At 38.5% G+C, this 14,038-nt stretch overlaps 1 protein-coding gene across 1 annotated transcript in view; it reads left to right on the top strand.

Moving 5' to 3' along the window:
- LOC126333133 (enoyl-CoA hydratase domain-containing protein 3, mitochondrial) overlaps window positions 1-14,038 on the top strand; it is a 131,670-nt gene that overhangs the window by 105,716 nt on the left and 11,916 nt on the right. Inside the window, exon 6 of the mRNA XM_049996715.1 lies at window positions 1,423-1,537. Coding sequence (XP_049852672.1) covers window positions 1,423-1,537 — 115 coding nt within the window. The remainder of the gene's footprint in view (window positions 1-1,422; window positions 1,538-14,038) is intronic.

The following is a 14,038-nucleotide window of genomic DNA, read 5'->3' as shown; positions in this document are numbered from 1 at the left end:
AACTAAGACTGAAAACAAGGTGCAGTTAGCACTGACGGAAGCAAATATGCAGCGAAAATGATCAAAAAGTAAGATGTGAAAAATTACAGTCTAGTTGCACATCAACTTGAACATGGTTTGTAGCAATAAGACTGTGAATAAAAATTAACAGATATGGAGATCTTGTGTTACATTGTATTTCTTGTCAGCAAGCTGTTGATATACACTTTTATTTGAATCAAGAACAAGACTAGACATTACTTATGTTGTAGAGGTTGTAAGTAGATATTATCAAAAAATCCACCGGAAAACAGTGAAGCAAAATATGAGATACATTATAGATAGAGTCAGTATAGGACAAATTTTCCAAAAAAGTGGAACAGCCAAGACTGAAGGCTTACGTGATGCTGATTGTGCATGAGACATCAGGCAATTGTGATCAATACTGGAGTATATTTTTAAGTTAATGGGGTTAGCAGCTTCATAAAATCCAAAATTCAACAAACAGTAGCTGTAACCTGAAGAAGCTGAATACATGGTTCAATCAACTACAGCACAAGGAGCAGTGTACCTTCAAGGATTACAACAAGTGTGTTCTGTGATAATACACAAGTGTGTACATCACACTCGGACAATATACATTGATGTGAGGCTTCACTATATTTGTGAGCTAAGAACTGTGGGGAAACTGCATAAGGTCAATCAGTGCCAAGAAGCTGCAAGCCGACTTTCTGATAAAGACTGTTCCAAAGATTAAGCATCTGCAGTGTTGTCAAGCTGCAGGACTTCCAGAGTTCACAGATTAACATCTTTGGAACTTGTGAGGGTGTTGGGAACAATTTAGTTTTCTGTGCTATCTTGTACTATCTTATTGTTTTCACCTTTAGTTCCTCTTGTAATTATAATGCAATAAATACTTTGATTACCTGCGTCCTTAGCAATATTTTGTGTGTGAATTTAATTTAGTACTAACAAGAGGAGTTATTGGGACAGGCCCTCTATAATTTTCTTTATACTTATTGGATATGAAGGTCATTGCTGGGAAATGCAGGACAATTCTAAAAAAAATAAAAATAAAAAAGCATCCCTTTTGAAGATTATAAGATTTCTGGATACTGTCAAGTACAGAAAATTTCAAGTTTCTATCATTGGTAGTTGCTTGCATAGCGTAGTCTTGCAATTGTGGATAGCACTTGGAAATTTTCTAATTTTTAAATAGACATGCACCCTACTGCTGTAGGCAATTGATGTCTGGTCACTGAGCTCCAAATCGTGTAAATGTGAAGAAAATCGAAGATGGCCAGTCTGTAAGATCTCATTGTAAGTAAGTTTTATATGCTCTTGAAAAGACTGGAGTCAATATCCAATAGTAACAGAAATTTTGAATGTTCTTGCTGTGGAAACCTTTTTAATTGACTCTGTTGATGTTTCTTATTCTTGCAGAAGAAGAAGTGAGGAAGATAGTGGATTCAATATGTAACAAAAGTCGTGCTGTCATTGAACTTGGCAAGAAGTTTTTCTATCAGCAATTAGAAACTGATATAAGAACTGCGTACAGGTATGTATTCTTGACTAAACCAAAAGGTCGTTAAGCAAGCATCTATCACTAGCTGATTGATGTATGGTATAGAGACACACATATCAACATATTTTAGCTAGACTTTGAGCTGCTGGGACTTTGTCTTATTCTCACCTTCACAAATCCACATACAGGTACAGACATCCAAAAATTTTCTTTACCATTGTACATATTCTATCGATTTCATCAATACATTAGAAAAAGGCATGTAATTAACAAATACTTCTGATTTTTTATTTATGTACAAATGAAATGATGTTGTTTAAATAAATTTTGGCTTGCAGCTGGTTGTCATTTAATTCATTGCATGATATTTTAACTGGCTACCTGCCAGTGATCTTCATGTGAGCCACTGAAGACAAAGATTTGCTCTGTTCCAACGTATATAACACACTGTGAGTATTGTGCGCATGCATCAAAATTTAAGTTGACAGACAGACCACACTTTCCAGCTTCAGTGCCCTCACTTGTGGAAACATGGAATCAGCTGTCCTTTGCATTTCTGCTTACCACAGCCATTGGCACACTCTGTTGTCCTCAATTGGAATAAATCATGAAGATGATGGAGTTCCATGCACTTTCCAACTGGTAGCCACTATCACAGCACAGTTAATCAGGTTTTCCTCCAGGCATAATTCTACAGATTACTTAATAATTGAGTCCCAAATAGATGTTGCTGTGGTCAGACTCAGAGTTCTGTCATACTCCATTGAATGTCAGTGGAAATACAGTGTTTGGCAATAGCTGGCTTGCTTGGTTGCAAAAGATGAGTGCACCATTGATGTTCAGTGCAGCATTCTTTCACAGTGGGTGTGCTCTGTTCTGTGTATGCCATACCAAAGTGACAAGGTATTTCGTGAATTCTGCCCGTCTACAATAACAAGTCGTTCTTTACTGATCTCAAAAGATCTGCAATCTACAATGGTGGATGGAAAATCACTTTCACCTGTAACATAGAGAGTATTGGATTCTTGCTCTTTTAAACAACATGTTGTCCACAAAAGGAAGAATAGGTAAAGATTTTGCAACTTTTTCTCTTCTTTATCCACTTCCTGATTCTTGGTTTTAACTGAAAGTGCCCTGTTAATCTACTTCATGGAATACCCATTTTTTTCTGAACACTGTCTTTAGGTAGGTGAGCTCTTCAGGCAAACTATATGGATCTGAGACAGTGTGAACTCTGTGTATGAGTGTTTGAAGCACATTCATAGTTTACATTGGATGATGACAACTTGGTGCTTGCAGATACAAATTAATATGGGTGAACTTATGGTTAACTGAATGCCCCGAGAGCTGTCACTTCTTTCTTCTAACGAAGACATCTGAGAAAAACAGACAACCGTCTTTCTCTAATTCCATACTGAACCAAATGTTGTTATGAACGGAGCTGAGATGTGAAGAAACACCCTCAATTTGTTTTGCCCATGAGGCCAGACTGTAAAAATATCATATACATACCTCCAAAATACAGTTATTTTAAGGGCAGATGATTCAGGTGCTCTCTCCTTGAAATCCTCTGTAAAAAGGTTGGCCACCAAGAGAGAGACAGAGGACTACCCATGTCGACCCTGTCAGTCTGTTTGAAATATTCTTGATTGAACATAAATAGGTAGAGGATAGAGCATGTCGAAACAAAGCAGTGATCCCTGCTTGATGCTCTTTGCCAATTAGCCCCAAAGAATATCCTAGAGGGACTTTGGTAAAAAAGTGCTACTACGTAAAAGCTAAACTGCCAGAACTGTTAAGACAGAGAGCCCCCAGCCTGTTGATAAAGTCAACTGGGTTAAGGATGTGATGTGGACAATTTTGTGTCAACAGTTTCGGCAAAGAAGCAAGATGTTTGGCTAAATAATATGTATGTGCTCCACTAGTGCTCACAGTTGGATGTAATAGAATACCTTCCTTATGAAATTTTGGAAGGCGGTATTAATCTCTTGATGATCTCTTGAGGTAAGGATGAGGAATTCAGTAGTGCAGAAGGTTTCTGTTGCACACATCCTGTATGCTCGTAATCAATCCTCCTACAGATAGAGTCATTTAGCAGACCATACATCCTATCATCATATGCACTATGAGGTAACAAAATGGTTGCATTACCTGTCTGTATAAAGTAAGGGACTCAATTTTGCACCTACACATAGAGCATCACCTTTAATTAGTTTTGTGAATGGTGTTGAAGAAGCCGTACGACACCTTCCTTCAGATGCTGTGTGAGAACTAAGAAGGGTAACTTGTCATGCTCTTTTGAAAGCTCCTCCTCAATGTAGTAACTTAAACTCTGGGGAAAGGGTTGCACTATGAAATCTATTAGAGGGCACTGATGTAGTAGTACTGAAGACTGACAAAGATAGTATGGCCCCATGGAGAAGACAAATTGGAGTTTCTTAGCCATGTCAACTCCATTCACAACAACATTGAATTCACTATGGAAATAGAGAGAGATTTTTTGGATGTCTTGGTTAGATGAAGAAATTATGGCCATCCAGGGTATTCAGTTTATCATAAGTTCACTCTTACTGATTTGTATTTGCAAGCGTCTAGTTGTCATCACCTGTCGGAAACTATGATCCTACTTACACAGAGCTCGCACTGCTTTAGATCTAGATACTTAGCCTAAAGACCTCACTCACCTAACGACAGCATTCAGAAAAAATGGATTTTACAGCCAGGAGATTAACAGGCACTGTCAGTTAAAACTAAGAATCAGGAAGTGGATAAAGAAGAGAACAAGTGGGCAAAATGTCTACCTTTTCTTCCTTTTGTGGCCAACATTTCATTTAAAATAACAAGAATCTTCTGTAAATTTCAAGTGAAATTTATTCTCCATCCACCCTCAAAGATTGCAGATCTTTTAGGATTGGTGGAGGATGTCTTATTGTTGCAGAAGGCCAGAATTTACAAAATACCTTGTCAGAGGGGTATGGCTTACATATGACAGACCACACTCACTGTGAAAGAATGGTGCACTGTATCAAGCATGGACAAACAATATTGTTTGCAGATGACTCTAATGTACTGATCGCTGACAGGTCACTAGATGCACTAAGAGAGAAAGCCGAAGAAAGACTTAGTAGCTTTATGAATGGGCAAGCTGAAGAAACACTTAAAATCTTATATGAATGGGCAATAAAGTTACTCCTAATAAAAAGAAAACAAGCACTATGAACTTCTAGGTAAACAGAAAGCCAGATTACAACAACCTGAAAATAAATAATGAAATTATACAATGTGTGGAAAGCACAAAATTTCTGAGAACGCGTATTGATTGTCAGTTACGGTGGGAAAAACATGTAAAAATACTTGGGAATAGAATTTCTTCAGCATTGTATGCCCTCCGAATTCGTATGTCGTATGTGATATTTCATGTATCAGATCAGTATATTTTGCTTATATTCATACTGTTATTAACTATGACATATTTTTTTGGAGAGTGAATAAAAAGAGTATTCAAGTTTATTGAGGCTATGAAAAATATCAATGTGTTTAATGACCAAGAGCAGAAATACAGCTCACTGCCTCATTCTTTTTAAAATGCGGGGAATATTAACTGTACTATGTGAATATATGCATGAAAAAAAAAAGAATATGACCACTATGTTGAAAATTGCTTAGTATCTGATTATAAAACCAGAAACTGCTATAATTTGCATCTGAACAGAAAAAATAAAGTTAAAATTCAGTGGATTTTATTGTAGAATGTCATCATATTACATAACAAATTATCATGGCATATAAGAGATGTAGGTACTATCTACTTTTTCAAAACAAAACTGAAAGATTATTTACAAAATAAAAGTTGTTATGCAGTAATGGAGTACCAAAATTAAAACGGTTTACCTGTTATGAGAAGTACTGTTTATAATGTGTATATAGAATAATAATTAGCTAAGCCACTAAAAAAATGTAATTAGATTAACAAAATTCATTGCAAATTATTGTATAAGGAATCAATTGTAAGCCGTAAAAATTTCAATGTTTTACATGACAAAATCCATACAATATAAATTGTTTTACAGTTTAATAAAGCTACCAATCAGTCATGCAAAAACATTAATGTTGCGGTTGCCTTCTGCAACCAAGCAAGTTCACTATTGCCAAACACTGTGTTTCCACTGGACGTTCAATGGTGTGTGATAGAACCATGATTCTGACTGCAGCAGCATCTTTTTGGGACTCCCTTATTAAAGTCTCCATTGAAATATACCAGGTGAAAGTCTGATGGACCATGATAGTAGCTACTAGTTTCAAAGTGCCTGGGACCCTATCGGCTCTGTGTTTTTTTTTTTTTTTTTTTTTTTTTTTTTTTAATTGAAGATGGCAGAGGGTGCCAATGGCCATGGTGGGCAGTAATGCAAAGGACAGCTGAGTTCCATGCCTCCACCAGTGATGGAACTGCTGCCAGGAAGTGTGCTCCATCTGTCAAGTTGAATTATGTCACATGTGTTGAATACCTGCAGTATGCAATACATGGCAGAATGGAGCAAGCCTTCATCAGTCTTCAGTGACTCACTCGAAGATGACCATTATGTGGCCAGTTGAAATACCTTGGAATGAATTAAACAATGACTGGCTGTAACCTGAAATTTGTTTGAACATGTAGTTTGCTGGGGCAACTTAAAAATTCGCATGACACATTGTTGATACTCAATTCTATTTCTTCTTGAGGTACAAACATGACATGAAAATGTCTACAGATGAAAACAAAGTGTCCATATAAATATTAACATTTTAGCATCAATCACAGGCAGGGGGGTTGGAATTACTGCTATTGCAGTCTAAATCTCATTCTCCTGACACTGAAATTTTATGGCTCATTGCTGGGCTGGTGCTTCATGTGTAGCTGTTGTTCATAGATTTGTAATAGGTGTATATTCAAGTTTGTTCTGTGATTGGATAACATTTTTTATGGAGGCTTTGTATTTAAAAATACTGAACGCCATTCACCATGAGGTAATTAGGCTGACCATGGGGGCATTGAAGACAAACTCCCATTCCCAGCCTCTTTGCCAAGGCTGGCGAGCCATCACTTCACGTTAGGCGGCAACTACTCATTGTGCAACAGACATACAAAATCTTTTCTTTCACATTCATACCACTCCATTGTTGGCCTGTCATTTGCATGAATCTTTAACATCTGATGGCGACCAGTGAGGCCTTTTGTACCAGTGCAAAGGTTTTCCTTTTAGACATGTATGTGGTAGGTCAGAAATGGCCATGTCAAGAAAGAAAGAACTACAAGTGTCATTCTTAAGTCTGTTTTCATAACATTTTATGTCAGCACTGCAATATCTCTGAAATATATACAAATGATTCAAAACAGTGTGATATCCCTGGCTGTTCAGTACCATTCACTGGCAGTGTCTTCAAGTATTGACTCCCAAGTATGTTTACAGTTTTCAGTGCTCATGTGTATGCAGCCCTGGAGGCACAGTAGAAAATGAGTCATCAACAAAGCAAGAAGTTTCTTATCTGATTCAGCTGCCTTAGTGCCTTACAAGCTTTGCAACAGATGTACCCAACAGAGACAATGATCCACTTAATACAGGATAAACTGTTCCTTCTCCAACAGCAGGGGAAGCAGGTGTCTTTCTGCTGTGTGCCAGAGCATGTAGGAAGTTGCTAAATGAGATAGCAGTTGAAGCAGCTAAGGAGGCCTGCGAGGAACACAGTGTGCCTGTATTTACCATACTTCTGCTGGCTGACATCTTGATGTTGAGCCCAAGAGCCTTACAACTGTCTGGGGTGGGGTAGCAAGGCATGAGAAACAATATACTGCACTAGCCAAAGAACACCTTATAGCTTTTTCAGAGATGCTCTTCTCTGCAAGCATTTCCACGATTTTATGATACTCTCCAACTACTGACCATAGCCCTTGTTTTATTAGATTGCATTTAATATTTGTACCAGAGGCCAGTGCCTAATGTGAGAGGGTACCTGCCCCCTGTTTTAGCTAATGATGTGATGAGTGTCACAAATAGAGGTTTGCATCTGGCATTTATACTCTCTCAAATTGCTTGGTGGATGTCGTTCTGAAAATTTTTTGCAGACTTCAGTGCTGCCACTTTGGATGGGTGAAGCAGCTGCACTTGACTTCTTTCATGCTCAATTGAGTATATAGTGCTAGAATGGCCTGTCTACTCCAATTACCCAACCACTCCTCAGTCCTCTGCTGCAGGATCATGATGGTTGAACATGAGCCTAAAGCTAGGGTGAAAGTGAAACTGGATTCAAAAGAATATATTGTAAGTGCAGAAGAGTGTGGCTGTAGCAGTGTTTGGGAGAGATTTTCATTAGTGATGATAAAAATGGAAATCATCCTGTCTAAGTTTAGTTCGGTAGGTGCTCTGCCATGCCTGCAGAACATGACAGAGTTTAAGTTCTGAAGCATTACCGGTGGAAGCTGCAGTACAATAACTAAAATGTGCAAAGAAATGTGAGCCAGAGAGCTTCATGTATTTACTTAAAAACTGGGGGAGGATTTCACACTTCTTGGCAAGAGCTTGTAAACGTCTTTTCAGAATCTCAACTTTGTACAGCTCCAATCTTTTGCCTGATCCTACAACAATAAGATTAAACATTGAATGACAATCCATTAAATATGGGAGAGTGTGATTCCCAGCATTGTACAGGCCATAGGTATGAATACCTGTGCATGTACAGTGGTTGTGTGGACCAATCCATTTCGAAAAAAATTGTTACATATCTATTACTGCAAAGTTTTTTTTTATCAAAGTTAGGCACTTCTAAATATGGGGTTGGTGAGAACTCATTTTTCTGAGAAGAAAAAATCTGGGGAATTTATTAAGAACCATATTACAGAAACACTATTTAATTTAGGAATAGGTCCACAGAAGTTTAATAAGATTTCATTTGTCATTAACCTAGGTGCTAATACATCCGAGACATTCTAGTCCTTTTAGCATTATGAATGCATTGTTATTTAATGTGGGAGTAAATCCACAGCAGCTTAATAAGATTTCATTCGTCATTAACATAGGTACTAATACATCCAAGGCATTGCAATCCTATCAGCATTATGCATGCATTTCACATGTTTTGATCACAATCCTGAAGCTCAGTTTCAATCGCAATTGTTTGAAAAATGAGATTGCGATGGTTTATTCAGCAATTTATGCTACCAGTGATGCTATCCATTTCCTAAAGAAAACTGATATAGACAAGCTCAAAGCAGAAAACAAAGCCAAGGTGGAACAAAAAATGGTTCAAATGGCTCTGAGCACTATGGTACTTAATATATGAGGTCATCAGTGCCCTAGAACTTAAAACTACTTAAACCTAACTAACCTAAGGACATCACACATTCATACCCAAGGCAGGATTCGAACCTGCGACCGTAGCAGTCGTGTGTTTCCAAACTGAAGTGCCTAGAACCACTTGGCCACACTGACCGGCCAAGGTTGAGCAATTTGTTTAGAATGTTACAGTCTGTAGTTAGGCAATCTGACAAAATCATGGAAATGCTTGCAGAGAAGGACATCTCTGAAAAACTTATTGTTTACAGCAACAATAACAACTACAACAGCAACAGCAACAACAAAAGAACTCATAACAATTTTGAGCCTTTCAAAGTTGCAACAGAAGTGCTTGAAGGTGAGAACTGTCCCAAAATTGGTTAAAAGTGCATAAACTAAAAACTCATTGCAATCCAGAGCTGACAATACGGAGGTACATGTAAATTACTATATACCCAATTTTGTTGTTTAATAAATATTGATGGTACAGAAAATCAAATTTTAACTGTAAACATTGTGAATTCTAAAAGGAGTCCGGTCTCCATATCATAGAGTAGAAAGTTGAAGTTCAGACATTGCAAAGTGTAGCAACATATCTTTGGCCAGTCTTTCACTCATTAAAAATTATGTCCACTGATGGTAGATATAAGATGTTAAAAACTCTCTGTCAAATTTGTGATGAATTATCTATTCCAAGTTAGACATAATTAAATTATAATGTGGCAGTAATATTTTATTCAGTTTTTGTGATATCTGTTGGTAATTACGGAGAGAAAATGTCAGACACACTAAAAGTTTCTGTTTTCTGAATGACTAGCATGTGGGCCATATAATGTGCAACCTCCTAGTGAGGTTACTTTTATTTAACCTGAATGGATGGCAGTGATGATGATTATCTGGTTGAGTGTTGGATGCGTAATAGTAGTGCTGACTGGTGTAGCACAGTGGTTAGCACACTTGAACCCTCATTCACGAGAGTGACTGTTCAAGTCTATCTCTGGCTACCAGATTTACATTTTCCATGTTGTTGTTGTTGTTGTTGTTGTTGTGGTCTTCAGTCCTGAGATTGGTTTCATCTAGCTCTCCATGCTACTCTATCCTGTGCAAGCTTCTTCATCTCCCAGTACCCACTGCAACCTACATCCTTCTGAATCTGCTTAGTGTATTCATCTCTTGGTCTCCCTTCATGATTTTTACCTTCCACGCTGCCCTCCAACACTAAATTGGTGATCCCTTCATGCCTCAGAACATGTCCTTCCAACCGATACCTTCTTTTGGTCAAGTTGTGCCACAAACTTCTCTTCTCCCCAATCCTATTCAATACTTCCTCATTAGTTATGTGATCTACCCGTCTAATCTTCAGCATTCTTCTGTAGCACCACATTTCGAAAGCTTCTATTCTCTTCTTGTCCAAACTATTTATCATCCATGTTTCACTTCCATACATGGCTACACTCCATACAAATACTATCAGAAATGACTTCCTGACAATCAATACTTGATGTTAACAAATTTCTCTTCTTCAGAAACACTTTCCTTTCCATTGCCAGTCTACATTTTATATCCTCTCTACTTCGACCATCATCAGTTATTTTGCTCCCCAAATAGTAAAACTCCTTTACTACTTTAAGTGTCTTGTTTCCTAATCTGATTCCCTCAGCATCACCCGGCTTAATTCGACTACATTCCATTATCCTCATTTTGCTTTTGTTGATGTTCATCTTATATCCTCCTTTCAAGACACTGTCCATTCCATTCAACTGCTCTTCCAAGTCCTTTGATGTCTCTGACAGAATTACAGTGTCATCGGCAAACCTCAAAGTTTTTATTTCTTCTCCATGAAGTTTAATACCTACTCCGAATTTTCCTTTTGTTTCCTTAACTGCTTCCTCAGTATACAGATTGAATAACATCGGGGAGTGGCTACAATCCTGTCTTACTCCCTTCCCAACCACTGCTTCCCTTTCATGTCCCTTGACTCTTATAACTGCCATCTGGTTTCTGTAAAAATTGTAAATAGCCTTTCGCTCCCTGTATTTTACCCCTGCCACCTTTAGAATTTGAAAGAGAGTATTCCAGTCAACATTGTCAAAAGCTTTCTGCAAGTCTACAAATGCTAGAAACATATGTTTGCCTTTCCGTAATCTTTCATCTAAGGTAAGTCGTAAGATCAGTATTGCCTCACGTGTTCCACTATTTCTACAGAATCCAAACTGATCTTCCCCGAGGTCGGCTTCTACTAGTTTTTCCATTCATTTGTAAAGAATTCATGTTAGTATTCTGCAGCTGTGGCTTATTAAACTGATTGTTCGGTGATTTTCGCATCTGTCAACACCTTCTTTCTTTGGGATTGGAATTATTGTATTCTTCTTGAAGTCTGAGGGTATTTCACCTGTCTCATACATCTTGCTCACCAGATGGTAGAGTTTTGTCAGGACTGGCTCTCCCAAGGCCGTCAGTAGTTCCAATGGAATGTTGTCTACTCCGGGGGCCTTGTTTCGATTCAGATCTTTCAGTGCTCTGTCAAACTCTTCACGCAGTATCGTATCTCCCATTTCATCTTCATCTACATCCTCTTCCATTTCCATGATATTGTCCTCAAGTACATCGCCCTTGTATAGACCCTCTATATACTCCTTCCACCTTTCTGCTTTTCCTTCTTGGCTTAGAACTGGGTTTCCATCTGAGCTCTTGATATTCATACAAGTGGTTCTCTTTTCTCCAAAGGTCTCTCTAATTTTCCTGTAGGCAGTATCTATCTTACCCCTAGTGAGATAAGCCTCTACATCCTTACATTTGTGCTCTAGCCATCCCTGATTAGCCATTTTGCACTTCCTGTCGATCTCAATTTTGAGACGTTTGTATTTCTTTTTGCCTGCTTCATTTACTGCATTTTTATATTTTCTCCTTTCATCAGTTAAATACAATATTTCTTCTGTTACCCAAGGATTTCTACTAGCCCTCGTCTTTTTACCTACTTGATCCTCTGCTGCCTTCACTACTTCATCCCTCAAAGCTACCCATTCTTCTTCTACTGCATTTCTTTCCCCCAGTCCTGTCAATTGTTCCCTTATGCTCTCCCTGAAACTCCGTACAACCTCTGGTTCTTTCAGTTTATCCAGGTCCCATCTCCTTAAATTCCCACCTTTTTGCAGTTTCTTCAGTTTTAATCTACAGGTCATAACCAATAGATTGTGGTCGGAGTCCACATCTGCCCCTGGAAATGTCTTACAATTTAAAACCTGCTTCTTAAATCTCTGTCTTACCATTATATAAACTATCTGATACCTTTTAGTATCTCCAGGGTTCTTCCATGTATACAACCTTCTTTCATGGTTCTTAAACCAAGTGTTAGCTATGATTAAGTTGTGCTCTGTGCAAAATTCTACGAGGCGGATTCCTCTTTCTTTTCTTAGCCGCAATCCATATTCACCTACTACGTTTCATTCTCTCCCTTTTCCTACACTTGAATTCCAGTCACCCATAACTATTACATTTTTGTCTCCCTTCACTATCTGAATAATTTCTTTTATTTCATCATACATTTCTTTAATTTCTTCATCATCTGCAGAGCTAGTTGGCATATAAACTTGTACTACTGTAGTAGGTGTGGGCTTCGTATCTATCTTGGCCATAATAATGCATTCAATATGCTGTTTGTAGTAGCTCACCCGCATTCCTATTTTCCTATTCATTATTAAACCTACTCCTGCATTACCCCTATTTGATTTTGTGTTTATAACCCTGTAGTCACCTGACCAGAAGTCTTGTTCCTCCTGCCACTGAACTTCACTAATTCCCACTATATCTAATTTTAACCTATCCATTTCCCTTTTTAAACTTTCTAACCCACCTGCCTGATTAATGGATCTGAGATTCCACGCTCCGATCTGTAGAACGCCAGTTTTCTTTCTCCTGATAACAACATCCTCTTGAGTAGTCCCCGCCCGGAGATCCGAATGGGGGACTATTTTACCTCCGGAATATTTTACCCAAGAGGACGCCATTATCGTTTAATCATACAGTAAAGCTGCATGCCCTTGAGAAAAATTATGGCCATAGTTTACCCTTGCTTTCAGCCGTTCACAGTACCAGCACAGCAAAGCCGTTTTGGTTATTGTTACAAAGCCAGACCAGTCAATCGTCCAGACTGTTGCCCTTGCAAATACTGAAAAGGCTGCTGCCCCTCTTCAGGAACCACATGTTTGTCTGGCCTCTCAATAGATACCCCTCCGTTGTGGTTGTACCTACGGACTGGCTATCTGTATCGCTGAGGCACGCAAGCTCCCCACCAACGGCAAGGTCCATGGTTCATGGGGGGGGGAGGACATTTTCCATTAGCTCCCTAAATTGCTCCAGGCAAATGCCAGGATGGTTCCTTTGAAAGGGCATGGGCGATTTCCTATCTCATTCTTGACATTATTGACACAGCTTGAGCTTTTGCTTTATCTGTATTAACCTCGATGTTGATGGGATGTTAAACCCTAATCTTCCATCCTTCCTTCATAACAGTAGTCCATTTCCCAAGTTATCTAATTTAGAAAGTAGAGTGATTTGTGTCCAGCCACAGATACATGTAGCAAAAGAAATTTCCATGTGGTACGGAACCATATGATGCGCAGGCGAAGCAGACATGATCTGAAATAAGTCGATGACATCATCAGAATTCATTTAAATTGCAGTGCTAACATAGAATAATTTTTTGCAAATTTATTTCTGCTAGATTTCTGATTTCTTATGTGGTAAATTCATTTTTGTAAATTTGAATTAATAAAGCAGTTGATATACTACTGGCCATTAAAATTACTAAACCACAAAGATGGCGTGCTACAGACGCGAAATTTAACAGACAGGAAGAAGATGCTGTGATACGCAAATGATTAGCTTTTCAGGGCACTCACACAAGGTTGGCCAGTGGCGATACCTACAACGTGCTGACATGAGGAAAATTACGAACCGATTTCTCATACACAAACAGCAGTTGACCGGCATTGCCTGGTGAAACATTGTTGTGATGCCTCATGTAAGGAGGAGAAATGCATACCATCATGTTTCCGACTTTGATAAAGGTTGGATTATAACCTATCGCGATTGTGGTTTATCGTATCACAACATTGCTGCTCGCATTGGTCGAGATCCAATGACTGTTAGCAGAATATGGAATCGGTGGATTCAGAAGGGTAATACAGAACACTGTGCTGAATCCCAAAAGCCTCGTATCTCTGGC

Source organism: Schistocerca gregaria, chromosome 2 (assembly GCF_023897955.1).
Source record: "Schistocerca gregaria isolate iqSchGreg1 chromosome 2, iqSchGreg1.2, whole genome shotgun sequence".
Lineage (NCBI taxonomy): Eukaryota > Metazoa > Arthropoda > Insecta > Orthoptera > Acrididae > Schistocerca > Schistocerca gregaria.
This window is presented reverse-complemented; position numbering and strand designations above follow the sequence as displayed.